The sequence below is a fragment of the Mangifera indica genome, chromosome 15, assembly GCF_011075055.1.
Source record: "Mangifera indica cultivar Alphonso chromosome 15, CATAS_Mindica_2.1, whole genome shotgun sequence".
Lineage (NCBI taxonomy): Eukaryota > Viridiplantae > Streptophyta > Magnoliopsida > Sapindales > Anacardiaceae > Mangifera > Mangifera indica.
The window spans coordinates 2867498-2892108 of record NC_058151.1 but is presented as its reverse complement, the minus strand read 5'-3'; the positions used below and the strand labels follow the sequence as shown (position 1 = coordinate 2892108).

Here is a 24611-nt window from a genome sequence, read left to right as displayed (position 1 = left end):
AATGAATTGAAAGTTTGTCAATGTAGAAATCCATCCTTTCTGTTCACTTTTGTTTGTCCATATAAAGACATTGCACTACTGGACCTTCTCGAAGCAAATGAAAAGTGGGGACTCGTGGGGGAAATCCTCATAAAAGGAAAGATAAGATGCAAAGGAAAAGTCTGAATTGCACGAATCTCCATTAAAGTTGACAGTGACAGTAGGGCTATTGAATCTAATGCTGTAGCTTCTCTACATAAATCCCACGGGGCCAATGGTTGATGACCAACAACTACAATCTCATTTCTGCCTTCTCTGCTTTGCTCATTCTTAACCATGATCGACCTACGTGAATTTTCCTCCTCCTTCGTCCCTCTCACAGCGGCTGCTTTAGCTCTATTATTAGCCATTTTTATTATCCTCTTCCGTGGCCCAAAGTCCCCTTACAGGGCCAAAAAATATCACCCCATCGGCAGCTCTCACCTCAGCCAAGTACTCAATTTCTACAGGGTCCATGACTTCATGACTGACCTTGCACGCAAACACAAAACTTACAGATTGTCTACCTTTTCCAGAAGTGAGATTTTCACCACTGACCCTGCTGTCGTTGAATACATCCTCAAGACAAACTTTCCCAACTATGGCAAGGTAATATACATCTATAGATTTACTTGAAAAAATTAAAAAACTTTGAAAATGTTGCAGTTTGATAAATTTATTTTATTTTATTTTATTTTTTACTCCATTGAAGTTGTTTGAATGAGAAGAAGACCAGCAAAGTTCTACCGAATTTTATATAGGGAATAATTGAAAATTTGCTAGAATCTTGTACATTGAATCTATAAGGTTCACTGCAACAAGTGTGGGGATTCAAACCCATGCCGGCTTTTGCAAGGGATTTGAACCCATGTCGTCTCATGCATGAAACCTTATAGGGACAAAATTTTATTCTTAATCCAAAAGAAGTTTTGAGCACATGTTACATGATTATCATAAAATTTTAATCACACTTCGTTTATGTAAGCAGGGATTGTACCAGTATAACATTTTGACAGATCTACTGGGTGATGGCATCTTTGCTGTAGACGCAGAAAAGTGGAAACATCAAAGGAAAGTATCAAGCTATGAATTCTCCACCAAGATTCTGAGGGACTTCAGCAGTGCAGTCTTTAAAACCACTGCTGTAAAACTTGCTCGAATCATTTCTGAAGCTTCAACATCAAACCAATCGTTAGACATGCAAGTATGGCCTTCTTAATAAGTTTTTTTTTTTTTTTAATTACAATTAAAAGGTATTTATTCTGTTTAAATTGATGATTGATTCACCATGAATTATGTGTTTGTTTGCAGGACCTGTTCATGAAAGCAACCTTAGACTCTGTGTTTAAAGTCATATTGGGCATAGACTTAGATGGTTTGTCTAGAACATATGAAGAAGGCGCTCGATTCTCTGATGCTTTTGATAAAGCAAATGCAATTACTTCTTTTCGATATGCTGATTTCTTTTGGAAGATTAAGAGGTTCTTGAACATTGGATCTGAGGCTGAATTGAGAAAGAATATTAAAGTGGTTGATGAATTTGTGTACAAATTAATTAAAAGCAAAATTGAGCTACTCAATAATCCACATGCTGATACACAACCTGTGAGTACAATAACTATCTACATTTTAGTTCAAAGTTTTGGAGTTATCAGTGTGATTGGCTAACAAATCAATATTACAGGGGAAGAAGGAAGACCTTCTGTCAAGGTTTTTGGAACTGAAAGAATCAGATCCAAAATACTTGAGGGACATAGTTCTCAATTTTGTAATTGCTGGCAAAGATACCACTGCTATCACTCTTTCTTGGTTCTTTTACTTGCTTTGTAAGCACCCTGATATACAAGAAAAGATTGCAAAAGAAATAATGCAAGCAACCCAAGTGAGAAGTGATTTCAGTATTGAGGAGCTTGCGGCCAAAGTAGATGAGCAAACCCTTGACCAGATGCACTATCTCCATGCTGCTTTGTCTGAGACACTGAGGCTATATCCTGCAGTTCCTGTGGTAAGCGCATGCATATAATTACACATAGTATTCTTCATTTGGCTTTTTCATAAATTTTTGATATGATTATGTGGTTACCCTCCAAAGCTTGCTTGATTAATATAATAAGACCATCATTGGCTTTGTGGTTGGTGTCTCAGGATCCGAAGGTTTGTTTTTCTGATGACACGCTGCCTGATGGTTTCAGTGTGAAAAAAGGAGATATGATTGCATATGTACCTTATGCAATGGGTAGGATGAAAGATATATGGGGTAATGATGCAGAAGAATTCCGGCCAGAGAGATGGCTCAATGAAAATGGTCATTTCCAGCCAAAAAGCTCTTTCATCTTTACATCCTTCCAGGTGAGATAAGAGTCTGATCATAAGCATAAGTTAATCACATTTGGCAAATTACGTTCTTTGACACTATGCAAACCTTTCTTTCCATTTACTTTGTACTTGCCTTGCTATCAAAATTTTGAGGACCTCTCATTTGGACAAGCTAATCAATTAGATGAGTTATGTTGAACAGGGGGGTCCGAGAATTTGTCTAGGGAAAGAATTTGCTTACAGGCAAATGAAAATTTTCTCTATGATCTTGCTTGGAAGCTACAAATTCAAGCTCAACGATGAAAGTAAACCAGTTAAGTCCAGAACTGCTTTGACTCTTCATATTGATGGTGGACTGCATCTTCGCGTCTTCTCAAGATCGAACCGTGACACTACAGTTGATGCTTGAACTTCTTCCTACTGCTTTTGCCACTTGACTGAATCATGAAAGTAGAGAGCCAATAAACCATATATGTATGATGTTTGATTATATTGTTGTGCTTGTGTGATGTCTCTCAATTCTCAGTCAACCGGTTGAAAGACATTCTTGGAGAAGCATTTCCATTTTGTAACTAGTAAAACTATCTCTATTAGCATATACATATAAATGACATGTTGTTCTGTGATTTGATAAATTTTATTATTAATTTAGAATCATTCTATCATATAGTAATACATTATTTTTTATTAAGTTGCAAAAATCAAGACTTTTGACTTTTGGTAATATAATTAAAACAATATTTCAAACACCCTTGGTTACGTAGACGAAAAGTTCATTAATCTCTTATATTTAAAATATTTACCTTTAGCCTCCTATTTATGTTCATAGTATTTTTCACATAAAATACAATAAGACATTAATCAGAAAAAAAAAAAGTATATATTGATCTTAATACTTGAATTTAGCAATCTTTTTGGTTTGAATTTACGTTTTCTTTGTGAGATTTTGATATAATAAAAATAATAGTTAAAGTTGAAGAATATTAGAGTATTTTTAGAAGGTAAAAAATGAAAGTAAAATTTTATATTTAAATTTAGTTGTTTAATTATCTTGATATACTCTGTATGAAGAGAGGAAGAAAAGAGTGAAAGTGAAAAAGAGAGTGAGAGTAAAAATGAGTTTTTATATAATTCAAATATTTAAAAGTTTTATTTTTTATTTTTGTTAATTTAAGATTATATGTTAATTTTGAAAAATGAAAGAGTAGGGATGAAATAGTAATTTTACTTTCTATACTAAATTTTCATTAACAAAGTTTTTTTTTGGGTGAAAATATGTTATTTATGGTAATTAGGGTTGAAAAAGTGTTTTAAAGCCAAACCTTGGGTGGGAAAATGTGATTCACTCTATAGAAAATTATGCCTTTGTTAACTTAACTAGGTGATGTAAATAAATTGCTGAAAAATTAATAATAAAAAATACTTATATCTAATTTTAAATATTTAATTGATATATTATCATAAAAAAATTCAAAATTCTCTCGGGCTTGTAAGCCAAAGTCTCTTAGATGATAAGAGATTAAAACCCTTTCAACCTCAAATCTTTATCAATCTTCACGGTTTGTAAAAAGATAATGCTTTTTACAAGAATTTAACTTAGAAAATTAATAAAACTGAAAGAAAGTCAACATTCAGGTTGCCACCCAATTACCTTGATTGCTTGAACTTGAAAAACTAGATTTTGATCAACTTGTCCTTATAACAGAATTCAAAAAGGTAAACAGATAATTCTGAAGGACCAAGCAAGCCTCTCATTCTGGCTAGTCTCCACTCCAATGCCCAACGTCCCCGACTTCAACTAATTATGTAAAAAATATAACAGGCTGAAAACCAATCCAGCCCAACAGGGCCCCAAAACTGTAGATCCAATACTAACTAAAATCCAACAAAATTTGGATCACATGCCCGAGCTCTTTAAGGATCCGAAAACTGTGTACTGATCATAAGATCTGTTTGGAGCCAAGTAATGGGTCAATAAATGTCCATCTATGTCGAGACCCCCGTTACCAAAAGCAAGGGATCGAAAAATTGTAGCTGCACACACCAATTGGAATCATGTAAAGTGTTATTATGGGCCTTTTCAGATTATGGAAGACCAAATAAACATTCCCTGTTTTGCATGTGAGTTTCCCCATGAAAGTTATACCAAGGGACCTGTCAAGGGGCCAACCTTTTGACAGGTCCGAGTGATATCTTTGATACTCCCTTTTCAAAGATCAATTTTATATGTATCCATATTATATAATTAAGAATCATTGATTTTATCCTATTTTAGATTTATTAGAGGAGTGACTTTAATTTTTGGCCAATATGTGTTAGAGATAGATGACTTAATCTTATTTACAATATTTTTTGTCTGATGCCCCATTGCGTATATCATCGTGGATGGAGTGTGCCCCCAACTACCAAAAACACATGAAAACTAATGACCACACACATTCACTCTTAAACTTGTCTATCATTGTTTTTGCCCAAGTCTCTACCACACATCAATTTTAAGCCATGAAATGACCCCACCTCAGGTCACTAGTGAATTGCCCGCAAAATCCATCGAGAATTGTCACTAGCTTTCATTGACAGATAGACTAACCAAAATATTGTAATCCAAGCCATAATTCATATGTCATGATATATGTATTCATTTTGAGTATATAAATAAATATACATTATATGCATCATCATGTGATTAAATGTTACATTTTGTATGCAAGGCACTTGTGATGTATTTAAAAAAAAAAAATTATTTGGAGAGGGCATTTTTGTCTTCAAGACTTTAAGACAGTCATAACTGCACACAATTTTTGGCTTGTAACTTGTCCAAAGATAGTGTAGATTATTAAATCTAGTTTTAATAAATTAAGGCCAAAAGACTTACGCCGAAGGACTTATTCTCACCTAAAATATGTTGTTTTCTCAAATTTTCACCTTTTAATTAAAAAAAATATCTAAAATACACACCTATGGGAAGTTAAAGTTAATGAAACTCTAACTCCTTAAAATTTAATCTCCTTTTCTCCCTTAAACCCTAAAAACTAAAAGTTTTACCTCTAGGCTAAGTTTTAAAAATGACATTTCCCCTTTAAGGTTTAGTTTTCAATTCTAACGCCAAATCTAGCGTCATAGTTGGTGATGAAGAATCACCATGTTTCAACGGTCTCTCTCCCTTTTTTTAGAACTCCAACCAACGAAGATTTAGTTTGGAAAAATAATTATCTTTCCAAACGAAGATGAGATCTTAGTTTTCATCTGGTAAGACAAAGAGCTTCGTCTTCTCAAACAAGATCTTCATCAGTCAAAGTTCAGAATATGGTGATGTGTTGAGGACTTTTTGTTGTCGGTGATAGCGCCAAAATTTGAAAACTAAACCTTAGGGGGAAAATGTCATTTTTTTAAAACTTGGCATAGGGAGAAACTTTTAGTTTTTATGGTTTAGGAGGGAAAAAAATTAAATTTTAGTTTATTTTTAATATTATAGATAAAATAATAATTTTGCTTTTGAAACTAACAGACTTAATGAGTGTTTGAGATTTTTAAAGTTAAGGAGTGAGAATTTGGGAAAACAACATACTTGGGGTGGGAATTTGGGGAAACAACATACTTTGCATGGGAATAAGTCTTATTCCCACCTAAGATATAGTAAAAATCTAAAGTTTCATCTTTCAACTTTTAAAAATCCAAAATTTTACCCTGCAACTTTTAAAAACCCAAACATCCACCAAATTTTTGTTAAAATTTTTAAATAAGGTTAAAGGTAAAATCATCATTTAACAATAATATTTAAAAAATAAAAGTTTATATCATTTTATCCCTTTAATTTGAAAAACTAATAATTTTCCCTCCAAAATTAAGTTTTGAAATGTGACATTCCCCCCCACCTAGGGTTTCAATTTTTGTTGGCAATTTTCCAATGAATGATGGCTAATCTCTCTCCTCCAGTGCTTTCCCTCCAACCGACGACATTTAGATTCGACGAAATCTAGACGAAGAGTTATACACACATTTATAGCTTTTAATTAGTTTATTTTAGGTAAATTTTAGTTTATTTTGATTATTTTTCTTAATTTTAGTCTTCTTTTAAGATTTAATCTTATTTGACACTTTGAATAATATTTTTAAGTGATTTGATGAGGTTTAAGTTTAATCAGGATAAGAATTAAAAGATCGGAACGAGAAAAAGATATGAATTGTTAAAGTGATATAGAAGTCAATTATGGTCATAATCGATTTAATCATGCCCATAATTGATTATGAGAATTTAAAAAAAAAGGAAAAAATGCAGGAAACAAATGAGGGCTAAGTTGGTTTACTATGAAAAAAAAATTCATGTCTCTATTACAAAAAAAAAAGACGACCACATCACATAAAAAAAGAAAATTTTCAAAGGAAAATCACAAGAACCAAGTGGAAGATTCAAGATTCAAGCTGGAGAATCAACTTGGAAAGGATCAACCCTATCAGCTTGAAGACCCAAGAGTTTTCTCTAAATTTTTCATCTTGATAATTGTTTCTTCTCCGATTTGAGCATTATAAATATTTCTTTAACTAATTTTTGTGGATTTATCGTAATGACTATGAGTAGCTAAATTTTCTATCAAGGGTTTATACTGGATCTATGAATCTTTGTAATTGTTGATGGATATTTTATTTAATTTAATATTGATAGAACTTTGATTTAGTGATTGTGAGCTTATTTTTTGCTTAGTGTTTTGGGCCCACCATCTAGTTTGTTTGTAAATTGATTTTATACTATTGAAAGATGGATAATCAATTAGTTCATGCAATTTCTAAACTTGAAATTTTTATTTAGAAATAGATTTAGATTGATTATGAGTTTATTTTTTGCTTGGTGTTTTAGGCCCACCATCTAGTTTGTTTGTAGATTGACTTTATACCACTAAAAGATGGATAATCAATTAGTTTATGCAATTTCTAAGCCTGAAATTTTTATTTAGAAATAGATTTAGATTTCTTGTGGATTTTGCGATTATCATAAAGGTTTTTAATAGGTTTTCATTAATACTTGACCATGAAGTTAGATAATTTCTTAATCTTTACACGCTTAATCCACTTTGAAAGAAAAATTAAGTAATTTTAGATGATTATCCATCAAGTTCTTATCAATTTATTATTTTAAATCTGATCCGTTAGCGATTACAAGTGATTCATGATGGAATCTTAAACCCTAGATAAGTTTACTTGATAATTAATCCTTTAATTTTCTTTTTTAATCACTTTCTTTATCGATTTTAATTAAATTATTGCATTTTATTCATGTTTCTAGATTAAATATTCGGTTTCTCTAGCTAATTCAAACCACAAAACAAATAAGTACTTAATAATTAATCTCAGTGGGACCAACATCTTTTTATCTTATTTGATTGATTCTTTATCTGAATTTTATTGAATTTAAATGTGGTTGAAAAATTTTTAAATAATAATATTTTTAAATTTTTTTAAATATAAATTTTTATTTTTTTAAATATTATTATTAATGTTTAAGTTTTCCAAAGTTTGAGGATTAGGACTTTGGTTATCATTGTACTTTCGGTGGAGAAAGTCTTTTGGCCATAAAATAATACCAATTGCATGCCTCACAAAGTCAATGCGCTAAGGGATCTTCTTGAAATAAAATTAAAAATGGGACTCGGAGTAAAATGACGATAAAGGAAACATAAAAAATGAAAATGCCAGGGATCCCATGTATCTGAAGCGCTATTTTACGACTGAGGGATTTATTCCCGTTCAAAATATATTGTTTTTTTTAAGTTTTTATTTCTTAATTTTAAAAATTTTAAATATCTATAAATAGACGGTTAAAGTTAATAAAACTCTAATCCTTTAAAATTTAATTTCTTTTTTCTTTTAAACCTAAAAAACTAATAATTTTTTTCCTGAGCTAAGTTTTAAAAAATGACATTTTTTTTCTAGGATTTAATTTTCAATATCAGGCGTCATCGTCGGTGATGAAGAGTTCTTGACGCCACACCATGCTTCAACAGTCTCTCTTCTCTCCTTTGGAACTCTGACCAACGAAAATCTCGTTTGGATAGACAAAAACGAAGGAAGACGCTCGTCTTCCTAGGTGTTTTCTTCTAGGAGGACAATCATCTTTTCAGACGAAGACAAGATTTTCATTTCTTCTTCTTGGAGGAGATCTTCGTTGACCAGAGTTTCAAAAGAGCGAAGAGAAATCGCCAAAACATGGTGATGTGTTGAGAATTCTTCGTTGTCAATGATGACACTAGAGATTGAAAACTAAATCCTAGAAGAAAATGTTATTTTTTTAAACTTGGCCTACAAGGAAAGTTTTAATTTTTAGAGTTTAGAGGAAAAAAAGAAATTAAATTTTAGCTTATTTTTAATATTACAGATAAAATAACGATTTTGCTCTTGAAACTAATAGACTTAACCTTCTATGGGTGGGTGTTTAAGATTTTTAAAATTAGTGGGTGATAATTTGGGAGAACAATATACTTGGGGGTGGGAATAAGTCCTTTCGCCCTGTTGTATACTTATATAGTAATGGTTGGCTGGCTGTTCATTAGCTACCATAGTCTCACTCCTCTGCTTTGCTTGACCTTAATTATGATCAACCTGAATGAATTTTCCCCCTTCTTCATCCCTCTCACAGCAGCTGCTTTAGCACTAGTCTCTACCATATTCATCCTAAGATTCTATGGAGCAAAATCCCCTCAGAAGACTAAAAAATATCACCCAGTTGGTAGCTCTCGCTTGCGCCAAATACTCAACTTTTGCAGCCTCTTCGACTTCATGACTGACCTTTCACGCAAATATAAAACTTACAGGTTGCTTTCTTTTTCCAGAAGTGAGATTTTCACCACCGACCCGCTTATCGTTGAGTACATCCTCAAAACAAACTTTCCAAATTATGGCAAGGTAATTCCTAAAACAGTTTTACTGTCAAAATTCTTTTTGTTTTTGGTTATTTATTGTTCAATGTTCATCTGATGAAGTATTAACACACGCAGTATATGATTACCAGAATATGCTAATCATACTACGTGTTTATGGAAGCAGGGATTGTACCAGTATAACATTTTGACAGATCTACTGGGTGATGGGATCTTCGCTGTAGATGGAGACAAGTGGAAACATCAAAGGAAAGTATCAAGCTACGAATTCTCCACCAAGATTTTGAGGGACTTTAGTAGTGTAGTTTTTAAAACCACTGCCGTGAAGCTTGCTCGAAAAATTTCTGAAGCTTCAGAATCAAACCGCTCAATTGACATGCAAGTATGAGCTTCTTAATAGATTAGTAACTATATCTCAAGAAGACATATATTTATGTGTTTATTTGCAGGATCTTTTCATGAAAGCAACCTTAGACTCTGTGTTTAAAGTCATATTGGGCATAGACTTGGATGGTTTGTCCAACAATTATGAAGAAGGGGCTCGATTCACTGACGCTTTTGATAAAGCTAATGCAATTACCTCTTTTCGATACGCTGATGTCTCTTGGAAGATTAAGCGGTTCCTGAACGTCGGATCAGAGGCTGAATTGAGAAAGAATATCAAAGTGGTTGATGAATTTGTATACAAATTAATTAAAGGCAAGATTGAACAACTCAATAATCCACACGATGATTTACACCCTGTGAGTAATATAACTCTAACTATCTGCATTTTAGTTCAAAGATTTAGTAATATCAGTATGATTCAGTAACAAATCAATATTACAGGGGAAGAAAGAAGACATTCTGTCAAGGTTTTTGGAACTGAAAGAAACCGATACAAAATACTTGAGGGACATAATTCTCAATTTTGTAATTGCTGGCAAAGATACCACTGCTACCACTCTTTCGTGGTTTTTTTACTTGCTTTGTAAGCACCCTGATATACAAGAAAAGATTGAAAAAGAAATAATACAAGCAACCCAAGTGAGAAGCAATTCCAGCATTGAGGAACTTGCAGCCAAAGTAAATGAAGAAACCCTTGGCAAGATGCACTATCTCCACGCTGCTTTGTCTGAGACGCTGAGGCTCTATCCTGCAGTTCCAGTGGTAAGCACATGCATAGTCAGCTTTGTTTAATATGGTTTTATGGCTGTGCCCCAACGCTAGCTGGTTGTTGATTAATATAATAATCAATGCATAGCCACAACTTGTGGGTGGTGTGACAGGATGGGAAGATTTGCTTTTCCGATGACACGCTGCCTGATGGTTTCAGTGTGAATAAAGGAGATATGATCACATATATACCGTATGCGATGGGCAGGATGAAAGCTTTGTGGGGTAATGATGCAGAAGAATTCCGCCCAGAGAGATGGCTCAATGAAAATGGCCAGTTCCAAGCCAAAAGCCCTTTCATATTCGTAGCCTTCCAGGTGAAATAAAGACTGATTATAACCATGAGTTAGTCACATTTGGAAAATTAAATTTTCAACAGTCAAGATGGCTATGATGCAACTTGGAACCTCTTATCTAGATTAGCTAATCCATTAGTTTGTGTTGAACAGGCGGGTCCAAGAATCTGTCTGGGAAAAGATTTTGCTTACAGACAGATGAAAATTTTCTCCATTATCCTGCTTGGAAGCTACAAATTCAAGCTCAATGATGAAAGTAAAGCAGTCAAGTACAGAACTGCACTCACTCTTCATATTGAAGGCGGACTCCATCTCCGTGTCTTCCCAAGATGGAGCTATGAAACTACTATTAATGCTTAAAACTTTTTGTTGTACTTTTCTGTTTTTTGTGGTGCCTCTCCATGCTTCCTTCATTCTTCTGGTTGAAAGACGATGCAACAAGAGAGGAAGTCCACTCCGTAACTCGTGTCTTCTTGTTGGCTTTTTATTAACGTATTATACGGATTTTCCGTATTTTACCGTTTTAATTGTACTTGTGAATTTAAAACATACAAAATGCTTATTTTATATATTTATAGTATTAAACTTATATTATATCTTATTAAATTTTTTAATTTTTTTTTGTATAAAAAATAAAATAATATCATTTTATATAAAATATATAAAACCTAATTCAAACAATGACAAATTATATTCCTTTAAAATTATTTATTATTGTTTTATATAAAACAATATTTTTTTACTTAAATATTCTTAGATATAATAATTTTAAAATATGTTTTTATGTTATTTATTATATTAATTGAAAATGAGATTACTAATATACTAGTAAAATGGTAATCCTTCGAGGACGGCCTCCGAGCACCTTAAACATGGCACCTGCCCCAATTTCAGCGCCGTTTTGAGAACAAACCATTCTCTTTCACCGATACCGTTGTTTTCCTTGGCTTCACCTTCTGTTGTTCATGTTAATAACAATTCTATGGGCAATAATACTAACAGCATTAACAGAAAGCGAAGTAAGAACCAAACGGAAACAGGTAACTCTTCTCATTATCACCGACTTAACAACATCAATTCACTAGCGATAGTTGAGTTAAGTCGTGGTTGTAATGAACCGAGTTATTCTCCGGGTAATGCGGTATCGACTCAGCAAAATTTGGTTCTATCTGGTGGGAAAGAAGACTTGGGAGCTTTCGCAATGTTGGAAGATAGTGTTAAGAAGCTAAAGAGTCCTAAAACTAGGCCTGGTCCTGTGCTAAGGAGGGAACAGATTGATTCAGTTGTTGAATTATTAGCTGATTGGTTTTATGATTCTAAAATGATGCTAACTTAACAAGTCGAATACTTCTAAACTCGAGTTTGATAATATGAAACTTTTATATTTAAATTCGAGAATTTTATATTCAAACTCAAGCTCGTCTTAATCAAACTTATTTTGAATTCAATTGAGCCAAGCTAACAAACAACTTCGAGACTATTCTATATAAATCTAGCCCTGCTTTATATCCTCATTGAATGTATGATTATGGTTGAAAAAGAGAAAGGAGGGTGATATAATAGTATTGTTATGTTATGTTGCAACCACTTGACTCACCAAACCAATTAGTATGATTTACCCATCACAATCAAATAATTAAGGGCCTTTTAGTCACATCCAATTATGCTTTTTTAATTTTCTCCATCATTTCTCTCTTTCTCTCTCTCTCTCTACTTCATCATTAAACATTATTATTTTAACCAAATAACCAATAGTTTTTTTGAAATTAAAATGGAAGGCCAAGAATCTATTTCCCACCCAAGGTTTGATGAAACACTAATTTTCACCATGAACTTTGAAAAAGTCAAATATCCACATTTGAATTATTTTACTAGTACATTTAGAATAACAAAATACTAAATGTCGTTGTTTTGATTTAGGGTTTAAAATTCTTTTTATTAAATTTTTATTTTTAAAGTGTTTTTAATTCTTGAGAAAGATATCTACGTTAATTAAATTTGACTCGATTATAAAAGATAAATGTGAAAAATAAATAATATATTATTATTGAATCTCTTCGTGTAAAATAAGGAAATTAACTATATTATATGTTTGAGAGACTATAATTGAATCTTAACTTTGTATTACGTTTGAAAGTATTGAGATCATAATTTAAAAATCAATTATGTATTGACTTATTTAGGTATAATGACTAATTAAATACTTTGATTTGAAATGCTATACTTGGTTGTACCCAAGTGTTCCACGAAAAGTGTTAATATGAAGATTGATATTTCTATATTTTTGAAAATATATTATTAACAATGTATCGTATTAAACTCATATAATTCTTATATCGCTTATTCTTGTTCTCGTTAAACATACTAATAAACTGATTCAAATTAAATTAGTTTAGAAATCAAATTATAGAATTAAAGACCAATAAAAAAAATGAAGGGTTTAATAGGAAGAAAATATGTACTTATAGATACATGAAAAAACAAAATGACTAGAGATGTCCATGAGTGGGCTGGGCAGAGCCATACCGTGCTTGGTGCAGTCTGTTAGGCTCATAGGAGTTCTATTATCATCCAAATAACTCTTTAGTATTAATGACAAATCGTATTTATTTGAACTAATGAGATGAATTTCTTAGTAGGGTAATTTTTTTTTAATAATGTTGTATCCATTTATTTAAGTACTAATATGCCACTGACAATGTTGTAAAATGTTAGTCTTTACATTTTATTTCGAATCTGGTTTGAATATAAAATTCTGACCGAATTTCGAAAAATTTAAATGAATTGGATTTCAATGTAAAAAACCAAAACTGAATGGGCCTGATAGAAGCCCAAGCCCAAAAAAAATTTTCTAGCCTAGGCTTGAACATACTAGGTCTGATTGGCATGCCTAACCTACGTGCATCAATAATTTCACCCAACAAAAGAAAATTAAAAAAATAAAAATAAAAAACTAAAACGTTGTAATTTGGCCATTTTCTTTAATTGCCAATACTTTCACGATCCAACATTTAATTTGTTTTTAGCATGGACCGATTAGTCAATATACATGAAAAATAATTTTATCAAATTGAATATGAACATCAATTAATATTTTAATTTAAAGTTAATGTGATCAATTAAGAATATTTAAAGTAATTAAAACATATATATGAAGCGTTTGATTTGAATAATGTTTTATTATTAAAATAGAAAGATTACCTTAAAGATAGATTACTTAGAAGATTACTAGGTATAAATGATTACTATGTTTGATAAAATTTGATAGATATTAATAATTATTGTGTTTGGTTAAAGATAATAAAAAATTACTAATAAATTATTTTACTTAAATGCTCTTGAATATAATTATTTTTAAATATTTTTTATATTATTTATCATATTAATTAAAAATAAATTTATTTTTATCTCAAAAAATTAATAAATAATAATATAATTATAATAAAATTAAGATTACCTTGGTAATCTTTAAATACCTAAGATGAAAGTGGTAATCAGATTATCATTTATATTATCTGTCACGTCAGTATTGATAATAGAAGATTACTGTAATTTTTTATTATTGACAAACCAAACAAAAAAATAAAAGATAGATTACTAAGACAATCTTAAAAAATTGGAAGAAAACGCCCCATATTGTTTTATAAAGGATCCTTTTGAGAGGTGACGAAGAAAAAGATTATAATTTGCTTCATAATCATATGAATTGTCTTAATAAATCCATATAAGTCATTTATTTATTAGTTGTTCTTTTGCTATGAAAAAAATTGTTATATTTTTTTAATTAAATTAAATTAATTGTAATTCATATATTAAATTGGCTCTTTAATAATAAATATCAATACTATCTGTACAAATTTTTAATATATAATTTGAATAAAAAATTATGAATTATAATACGACTAAATATTATTTAATTTTTAATTTAAAATCATCTAATTGTCAGTTTTTTTCCTTCATGGCTTAATGGTAACTGCAACAGTTACTTCTTCATGGCATAATGGTAACTGCTTCATGCAGTTACTTCTTCGTGGTGTAATGGTCTGTAACTCCCATGCATTATGGTTTATAACTTCCATGTCATAACTCCACAAGTTGCGTAGCATTCTTGATGGTAGAATGCTTTTGAAGGCTATAAATAGGGTCCCTGGGTGAGCTTTTTCTACAAGAGAAACACATATACCATTCTGTGAGAAAAAGAGATCACCTGGAAGACGAAACTTGCAAGCAATTTCCAGAGGATTATACTACATCAAATCGTCAAGCAATGGCTAGATGTTAGTGTTTAATATTCCGCATATTAATTTTGGTTTCTATCTTGCATACTCAGTATATATATGCTTAGATAGAGACCATATACATGTTCTAACACTAATCATATGATGATATATTATTTGTATACCTAAATTATATACTAAAAGTATATATGCATAGTTTTATAGTAATAGAATATGGTTTTCTTTTTGTTTTTCAACATAATATATTATTATGAGTAATACTATGTGTACACATTTTTTGCACATAAATATATGTCATTATGTAATTAAATATTATTTTATCTTTAATTTAAAACTATTCAATCAAATGATTACATATCATCTATATACTTAAATTATGTATAAAAAATATATATTCACAGTTTTATTGATTTTTATAATTCTATTTATAGATTGAAAAGATGGAAAAAAAAAAAAATTTGAATACAATGAAATAAGTTTTTTAATTGAAGTTTGTTATTTTAAATGCAAAGGTCTAGAAGAATATATATTCATTGAAAACGTTTTTATTGTTTAAGTAGGTGAAATTGTTTGATAAAGAAAAACTAGATTTTAAATGGTAAAAATGGTGCAAATTAATGATCTTTTTAGTTAACTCGGTTCAAACATTTTGACATAAATTCATATTTAATCTTTTAAACTAATATCATTAATTAATAATGAAAATTAGCCCTCCAAAAAATAATTTGAATAACAAAAGAGGAGATTTTATGTATAAGAAAATATAGATTTAAGTGTTCTCTGGCGATATACCAAGATCAAATTTTTTATTTACTGAGTTTAATATCTAGGATTTATCCTATTCAATATAATTGGTTTAGTCTCAAAAGTGATAATTCGATTCAAGTGAGATTTCTCGTTACAAAAAAAAAAGAATAAAAATTAAATCTAACACAATATACCTTTTTTCTTGCTAAATAACACTTCTTCACTGTTAACCATTCTTATTACCAAAAATACCTTTGAGTCTTTACTCATCTCAGTATATACTTCATCCTTGCATCTTTCCATTTTCATCAAATCTAAATTTTTTCATTATAATTCTTCATCCTTATCTTCCAATTTAAGATAACATTTTTCAACTCTTGCTCTAAAGGTGGATTGTTGTTTTATTGTTTTTTATTGATTGAGTCATTTAGGCTAGACGAAATCTTTGAATTAAAGGTTTGAAGAGTATCTACGGCTTAAATGTTGTGTATTATGGTCATAGCCTTGAGTTGCTAAGAAAATAGGGTTTTCCAGATCTAAGTTTTTTTTTGGGTCAAAACCCATAGTTTCAACCAAAAAAAAAAAGTTATGTATGAAAAAAAAAAAAAAAGGTTGCCCAAAAGAGGTGTCATCGTTTAAGCCAATAAAGGTTTGTTAATTTGACCGAATGAGGGGTTTTGACCGAATCAATTCATATTCAACCAATTTTTATTTAATACATTTGCGCGTCTCTCCTTTTTTGTTGCAAAAGAATGTTGGAAATAAACTCCAAAATCCTAGAGCCAGAGATGAATGAAATCCAAAGAAGAATGCCTGAAATGAACTCGGAACAAACTTCAACATAAAGGGAAAAGGACTATTTCCCACCCATTTTTTAGGCTATTCTCAAACGTATATCTACGAGAGATGAAAAACTATTTTTTCCCCCCATAAGTAAACTTCTGTTAATCTTTTTTGTTAAAGAGAGAGGTAAAATAGTTATTTTACTGTTTATATTAAAAAGTTATAAAGTTTATTACTTTTCACCACCCTTAGGTTTTACAAACTAATATTTCACCTTTACCTAAAGTTTTTAAACTTTGAAAAGTAATATTTTCACCTCCAAACCTAGGGTTTCCATATTTTTCAAAATGCAGCGCCCCTCATAACTTTCAAAAATCGCAGTTTCACCCCCATTCTTCAATTTCATCCTTCGACGTCGTCTCCGAAGTCATCATCTGCCTCCTCCTTCTCCTGGTGCGACGACAGTGGTGTGATGAAGAGATCTTCATCTCCTCATCACACAGTGCAACGAAGAGACGAAGATCTCTCTCTTCGTCACTCCACCCAGACGATGAAGGACGACGAAACGTCATCCTTTGTCTGTTCTTCCAGATCTGGACGACGCTTTGTTATCCAGATTTGGGCGACCAAGGGTTGTCCTTCGTTTTCCTTTATAGTCAGAGATGAGAGATCGGTGGAATGTGTCGGCCGTAGATGGTGGCCGGAGAAGGAAGCAAACCCTAGGGATAAAATCTAAACTTTTCAAACTTTGAGGATGGGTTGAGATGTTAGTTTTTAAAACCTAGAGGGGGAAAATGGTGAAATTTTAAAGTTTTAAGATTTATAATTAAAGTGATGATTTTACCCCTGTCCCTAACTAAAAAATTAGATGACAGTTTGGTCATAGGTGCGAAAAAAAGTTTTTTTATGTCTTGTAGATATAAGTTTGAGATGGCCTGAAAAATGGGTGGGAAATAGTCCTTTTCCCCGACATGAATGACTATACTTAATTGAAAATGCCTCAAGACCACAATTTCAAAGATTCACAAGATCCTTGAATGGGCATAAAGACTACTCGTCTATACAAGTCATCACAAGTTTAGTATTACTGAAGTTTGTTTTATAAATATATTTGCTCAAGAGTGAGATCATTTGTGTGAACATTCCTGCCATGTGGAAGATTGAGATCAATTGTGTGAACATCTCTTCTTATCATGATAAGATGGATTAGGAAAAACATTGATTGTGAATTAAATATATGATGGTGTTTTATACATATATATTGGATGTAATTTATTGATAATTAGTATACAAATATATATAAAAAAAATTCAATAATACTATATACATAATATTTTAATAAATAATGATATGTCATTATGTGATTATGTATTATTTTATCTTTAATTTTTAACTATCCAATCACATGATGATACGTTATTGTTTATGTATAAAATTATGTACATAATACTATTCAGAAAAGTTTTATTAATCAAATTTAATATAGTATCAGAGCTACCATAATGGTTTAGGAGTTACCGAACAGCACCCACCGAAAATTGCCATTTGAAATTCGAATCCAAAGACGGGTCCCGAATGCTTGCATTTGCCACTGGAATCATCACAAAATTCAATCTTTGCACATCTCCCAGTTGCAGAATTTGAGATCGAGGCTTGTTTAAATTGCCTATTCATCATCTTCCTTCTCTCTTCTTACATTCTTCCTTCTAGTTCTCCAGTTGAAGATAAATCCATCACCAGCCATAAACCCATTGGACCATCACAAAATCGGAGTGTCTAGAACAAAATCGGTTTCAGTTATTGTTCAATCATATAGTGTTTTCAATGCAGATATTATTCTTACAAAATAAAAATATGACTTATGATCACAATTGATGGAGCGAGAAAACTTTAATATATTCGTGGCAGACTAAAAACACCTGCAAAAGATGAAGATCGACATGAAAAATGATATGCGGGAATCAGAAAGTTAAGAGATGACTGTTGATGTCAGTGAGTCCAAAAATCATGTATTTGGTTTAAGAAGGATTTTATCTTCAAGATTACTTTGAAGATAAAGTATCTTAAAAATAATTGGATATAAATTATTATGATATATCATAAAATTCGGTAAAAATTGTTAGGTATAAATAATAATTATGATTAGTTATAAATAATTATTGTGTTTGGTTAAAAATAATAAAAAATACTAGTATATTAGTTTACTTAAATATCTTTGGGTATAATTATTCAAGAAATATTTTTTATTTTATTTGTTATATTAATTGAAAATAAAATTATTTTTATCAAAATAATTAATAAATAAGAATATAGTTATAAAAAATTCACGTTTACCTTAATAATTTTTTAATACCTAAGGTAGAGGTGGGAAATAAATTACCTCTTATATTACTTGTCATAGCACAATTAGTAATAGAAAATTATCAAAATTTTTTATTACTTATAAAACAAGTAAAACAATATAAGTAATAAAAGATATATTATCAGATTAATCTTTAATCTCTTGCAACTAGATGTCCTTGAAGTGTTTCTTTTGATTACTCACTGTGCATGAAATTTGGAGCGTTTTGTCAGAAGCTTTCTATGATGGAAGTGATGAGCTACAAGTTTTTGCATTGAATCAAAAAGCTTTCACTACCAAACAGAATGGTAAACCTCTATCCGAATACTATGGAGAATTATTAAAATTTTTCGTGATGATAAAATTGTTATGAAAGACCTGAATGATGTAATAGCATATTGGTAATCCATTAGACGACTAAGGGTCACATATTTCTTGTAAGATTTGATGGTGGAGTTGAACAAAGTTGTAAGATGATTTTTTGTAAAGAAAGAACTCCAAATCTAGAAGAATGTTATGCATTGGTTTAGTGTGAAGTTGTTCATGGAGTTACTCTGAAAGGGGAAGTTGGAAGTTGTGACACCTTACTCATGATTATCTGAAATTAATCAACTCACAATAAACATGATGTAAATATTAGTAGTATTGAAACGTACATAAGTGGATTGTATTGATAACATATTGTGAATATGTAGAAGAAATTAAAAGATGACTGAAGTGAGAACTCTCATAGCATACCAAAATGGACTCCTTCTGCTTTGAAAGTTTGTGTATTTATAGTGTTTTCTATCCCAATAAAATTATTTGTATAATTTTTTTAATTTTAAATTATTTAGTCATACAATTATATATTAATTATTATTATGTATATAACCCTGCTTTTTCTCTTGCCCAAACGCTCAAATAATTATTTGTATTCCTGGATCCGTTTGGGCCTATTATGGTGAAAAATGTTACCTAACAAAACAAAGCCAAACAGACTAGATTTGCTGTATCGAACCCTTCATTAAACTTACTAAATTGTAACACCGATTTTTATACATATAGTCAATATTTATTAGTGAAATTATTCTCACACTTGTTAGTCAATTATTGAGCAATACTATATATACCTACTCTAAGTATATAAATATATATACTTTTATATACATCATTGAATGATTGAATAGTATTTTATTATTAATTCAAAATTATCCAATCGTGTAATGATATATATAAGTGTATATACATTTGTGTATCTAAAATAGGGATACAAATAGTTTTATTGTAAAAGCCAAATGACTATTTCCCAACCAAGGTTTAGTGTAAACCCAACTTTTCACCTGTTAACTATCGAAAATTTAAATACCAACTTCTCTGTTAAATTACTGTCACTATTAGGGATAAAATTGTTATTTAACAAAAATATTTAAAAAAATTAAAAATTTATTACATTTTCATCCTCAAGCTTAAAAACTAACAAATCCTTCCCCCCACCCAAAGTTTGAAAAACTTTATCTCTCCCTAGAGTTTTTCTAGACATTGTCAACGGTTGAAGACGAAGGCAACGATGGCTTTGTCCCTCCCTCCTAGCTTCTCTCTCAATGGTGCTTTATTTTCAACCATCATTGGTCGACAAAACTAACCGATGAAAATGAATCAGTCATCTCCAAATGAAGACGAACGTTTTAGATGAAGATGATGGGTCACTGCCATTTGAGAGACAATAATGATGCATCGTCTTTATTTGAAGATGAAATTGTCTTCGTTGAATCGTCGTCTTTGTTAGTAGATGAAGGAATGCCTTTGCCTCTAGCTCTTGTCAATCAAGGTTGGCCAAGAAAGGAAGGGGGTTGACAAGTAAGCCGAGAGAGAGAGAGAATGCCACTGTCACTATTGTCTTCGACCACCTGCGACATCTTAAAAAAACCTTAGGCAGAAAAGTTGATTTTTCAAACCTTGGATGAAAATGTGATAAATTCTTATTTTTTTGAATATCTTTGTAGATGACAACTTTACTCCTAACAATAATATTAAAATTTAACAAACATGTGGATATTTAGATTTTTGATAATTAATACGTAGGAAGTTGGGTTTGCACCACACCTTGGGTGGGATACGGTCATTTGGCTTATTGTAAATAAAATTTGTTTTATTTGGTGGAACGTGCTAAGAATAAATGACACCTACTCTAATCTGACTCAAGTTCACATCGAGTTAAGTTTTGAGTTTAATTTGATATTCTAATTGAGCAAAAATGATTAAAATGATATCATTTTAGTTTATTTGTATTAAATTTTTTCAGGTTTGTGAACTTGATAAACAAAACACTCCTCAAGTTTTAGTCTAGGCTTGAACTTGAAAATTTTTAACTTCCAAGTTAGAGTTAATTTGCTTAAACTGAAATAATTTCAGACTCATTCAAGCTAAGTTCATTTCTGAGTTTGAAGAAACTCGCTTGAATCTCACTTTATTTGTTTACTTGTTCAAAGACTAAAAATACATTTTATAACTTATTCATATAATATAAGGGACATAATGAAAATAGAGTAATACTATATGTACTTACTTTGAGTTTATAAATAGGTATATATTTTTTTTATTAATCGGGGACTTCATCCATATTTATTATACGGTTATACTCAGAGTATAGTATCTAGACTTACAATTATAATTATTACATATTTTTTTGTGTCATTATGTAATTAAATATTATTTTATTTTTAATTCAAAATCTCTTAATTATATGATAATATATATTAAATATCAATATATTTGTATATATATAATAAATATACATAATTTTATTAATGTTAGTATATATAAGTTTATAATTTCTTTTTTAAATCGAAGATGAGCTACCTCGATCCCACCTCCCGCCTCACTGTATACCCTTATATAACAGCTGGCTGGCTGATTATTAACTACCATAATCTCACTCCTATTCTGCTTTGCTTAACCTTAATTATGATCGACCTGAATGAATTTTCCTCCTTCTTCATCCCTCTCACAGCAGCTGCTTTAGCACTAATCTTTGCCATATTCATCGTAAGAATCCATGCCACAAAATCCCCTCGCAAGACTAAAAAATATCCCCCAATTGGTAGCTCCCACTTGCGCCAAATACCCAATTTTTACAGACTCTTTGACTTCATCACTGACCTTTCACACAAATATAAAACTTACAGATTGCCTTCTTTGATTGACTTCAATGGATATTCCAGAAATGAGATTTACACCACCGATCCGCTAAATGTTGAGTACATCCTCAAAACAAACTTTCCAAACTATGGCAAGGTAATATCCTACCATTTATGTGTTTTTCTATGACTCACAACATCCGTCAACATTTTCTTCTCATTCATGCTCTCTTTACTGTTATATTTTGTTGTAATTATGCTACGTGTTTATGGAAGCAGGGATTGTACAATTATAACATTATGACAGATCTACTGGGTGATGGGATCTTCGTTGTAGACGGATACAAGTGGAAGCATCAAAGGAAAGTATCAAGCTATGAATTCTCCACCAAGATATTGAGGGACTTTAGCAGTGTAGTTTTTAAAGCCACTGCTGTGAAGCTTGCTCGAAAACTTTCTGAAGCTTCAGAATCAAACCGATCCATTGACATGCAAGTAAGAGCTTCTTAATAGATGATTGATTCCTGTTTAATTTATGGTTGATTCATATACTTATATGTTTATTTGCAGGATCTATTCATGACAGCAACCTTAGACTCTGTGTTTAAAGTCATATTGGGTATAGACTTAGATGGTTTGTCTAGAACATATGAGGAAGGCGTTCGATTCACTGATGCTTTTGATAAAGCAAATGCGATTAGTACTTTTCGGTATGCTGATATCTTTTGGAAGATTAAGAGGTTCCTGAACGTTGGATCAGAGGCTGAATTGAGAAAGAATATTAAAGTGGTTGATGAATTTGTGTACAAGTTAATTAAAAGCAAAATTGAGCTACTCAATAATCCACACGATGATACACAACCTGTGAGTATAATAACTCTCTATGTTTTAGTTCAAAGTCTTAGCAAAATCAGTAGATGTGTGAATGGTTCGGTTTTGTGTTTCAAACCAAACCAAACTAAAAAGATACGGTTTCATCTAGTTTGAATTATAGTTTGAACCTATTAAAACTATTTACTTCTAAATATATACTATTCAATAAAACTAATTGAATTATAGTTTTCTAAAGTATAATATATGCATGTAAAATAAATATAAACTATCGATACAATATACATTTAAAGAAAATGATAAAATAAATAAGAAAAAAAAGTTGTATATTTATTTGCTTATTGAAAAATTTCTTTCAAATATATATGTATTTTGAAAAATATAGTTTATGGGTTGGTTCAATTTAAAAATTGTTCAAATTGTAACTCAAAGTGAAAACTATTTTTAAAAAATTTATCAATCAAAACCAAACTGTAGTTTTTAAATGGTTCGGTTTAGTTTTGCAGTTTGAACTGAATTATGCAAACCTCTAAAAATCAGTGTGATTTGCTGACAAATCAATATTACAGGGAAAGAAGGAAGACATTCTGTCAAGGTTTTTGGAACTGAAAGAAACCGATCCAAAATATTTGAGGGACATAGTTCTCAATTTTGTAATTGCTGGCAAAGATACCACTGCTACCACTCTTTCTTGGTTTTTTTACATGCTTTGTAAGCATCCTGATATACAAGAAAAGATTGCAAAAGAAATAATAGAAGTAACCCAAGTGAGAAGTAATTCAAGCATTGAGGAACTTGCAGTCAAAGTAAATGAAGAAACCCTTGACCAGATGCACTATCTCCACGCAGCTTTGTCTGAGACACTGAGGCTTTATCCTGCAGTTCCTTTGGTAAGTGTTTACTACACATAGTATTCTCCATTTCGCTTGTTCATAGATTTTGATGTGATTATGTGGTTACCCTCCAATGCCTGGTTGATTAATATAATAAGACCATCATTGGCTTTGCTTGAAAGGAGTATTTGTGGTTGGTGTCTCAGGATTCAAAGATTTGTTTTTCCGATGACACGTTGCCTGACGGTTTCAGTGTGAATAAAGGAGATATGATTTTATATGTACCTTATGCGATGGGTAGGATGACAGCTTTGTGGGGTAATGATGCAGAAGAATTTCGGCCAGAGAGATGGCTCGATGAAAATGGTCATTTCCAGCCAAAAAGCTCTTTCATCTTTACAGCCTTCCAGGTGACATAAGAGTCTGATCATAAGCATGAGTTAATCACATTTATCAAATTTCTTTCTTTGACGCTCAAGGAAACGTTTCTTTCCATTGAGAACATTTTATTTAGACAAGCTAATCAAATTAGATGAATATGTTGAACAGGCGGGTCCGAGAATCTGTCTAGGAAAGGAGTTTGCTTACAGGCAAATGAAAATTGTCTCTATGATCTTGCTTGGATGCTACAAATTCAAGCTCAACGATGAAAGCAAACCAGTCAAGTATAGAACTGCTTTGACTCTTCATATTGATGGTGGCCTCTATCTTCGCGTCTTCCCTAGATCGAACCATGACACCACAATTAATGCTTGAACTTCCTCCTACTGCTTTTGCCACTTGACTGAATCATGAAAGTAGAGAGCCAATAAACCATATATGTGTCACGTTTGTTTATATTGTTATGCTTAGGTGATATCTCTAAATCTTCAGTCATCTGGTTGAAAGACATTCTTGGAGAAGCATTTCCATTATGATACTAGTAAAACTATCTCTACTAACAATGGGTATTAATATCGTGTTATTATATGATTAGATAATATTTTATTTTTTATTTAGAATTACTTAATCATATAAAAATATTTTATTTTTAATTAAGTTATGAATTTCAAGACTTGACAT

General features: G+C 31.1%; 2 protein-coding genes and 1 pseudogene across 2 annotated transcripts; all 3 read left to right on the top strand.

Annotated features, from left to right (window-relative positions):
• Positions 1-252: 252 nt before the first annotated feature.
• On the top strand, positions 253-2960 carry LOC123197343 (cytochrome P450 704C1-like). Its single transcript, XM_044611593.1, has 6 exons — positions 253-627; positions 1007-1222; positions 1330-1623; positions 1703-2023; positions 2164-2367; positions 2537-2960. Exons 1-6 carry the CDS (start codon positions 316-318, stop codon positions 2741-2743), a joined length of 1554 nt encoding a protein of 517 aa, XP_044467528.1. The 5' UTR covers positions 253-315; the 3' UTR covers positions 2744-2960.
• Positions 2961-8901: 5941 nt separating this feature from the next.
• On the top strand, positions 8902-11124 carry LOC123198415 (annotated as a pseudogene).
• A 10502-nt stretch (positions 11125-21626) lies between these two features.
• LOC123197574 (cytochrome P450 704C1-like) lies at positions 21627-24493 on the top strand. Its single transcript, XM_044611894.1, has 6 exons — positions 21627-22042; positions 22165-22380; positions 22456-22749; positions 23286-23606; positions 23756-23959; positions 24099-24493. Exons 1-6 carry the CDS (start codon positions 21713-21715, stop codon positions 24303-24305), a joined length of 1572 nt encoding a protein of 523 aa, XP_044467829.1. The 5' UTR covers positions 21627-21712; the 3' UTR covers positions 24306-24493.
• The last annotated feature ends 118 nt before the right edge of the window (positions 24494-24611 follow it).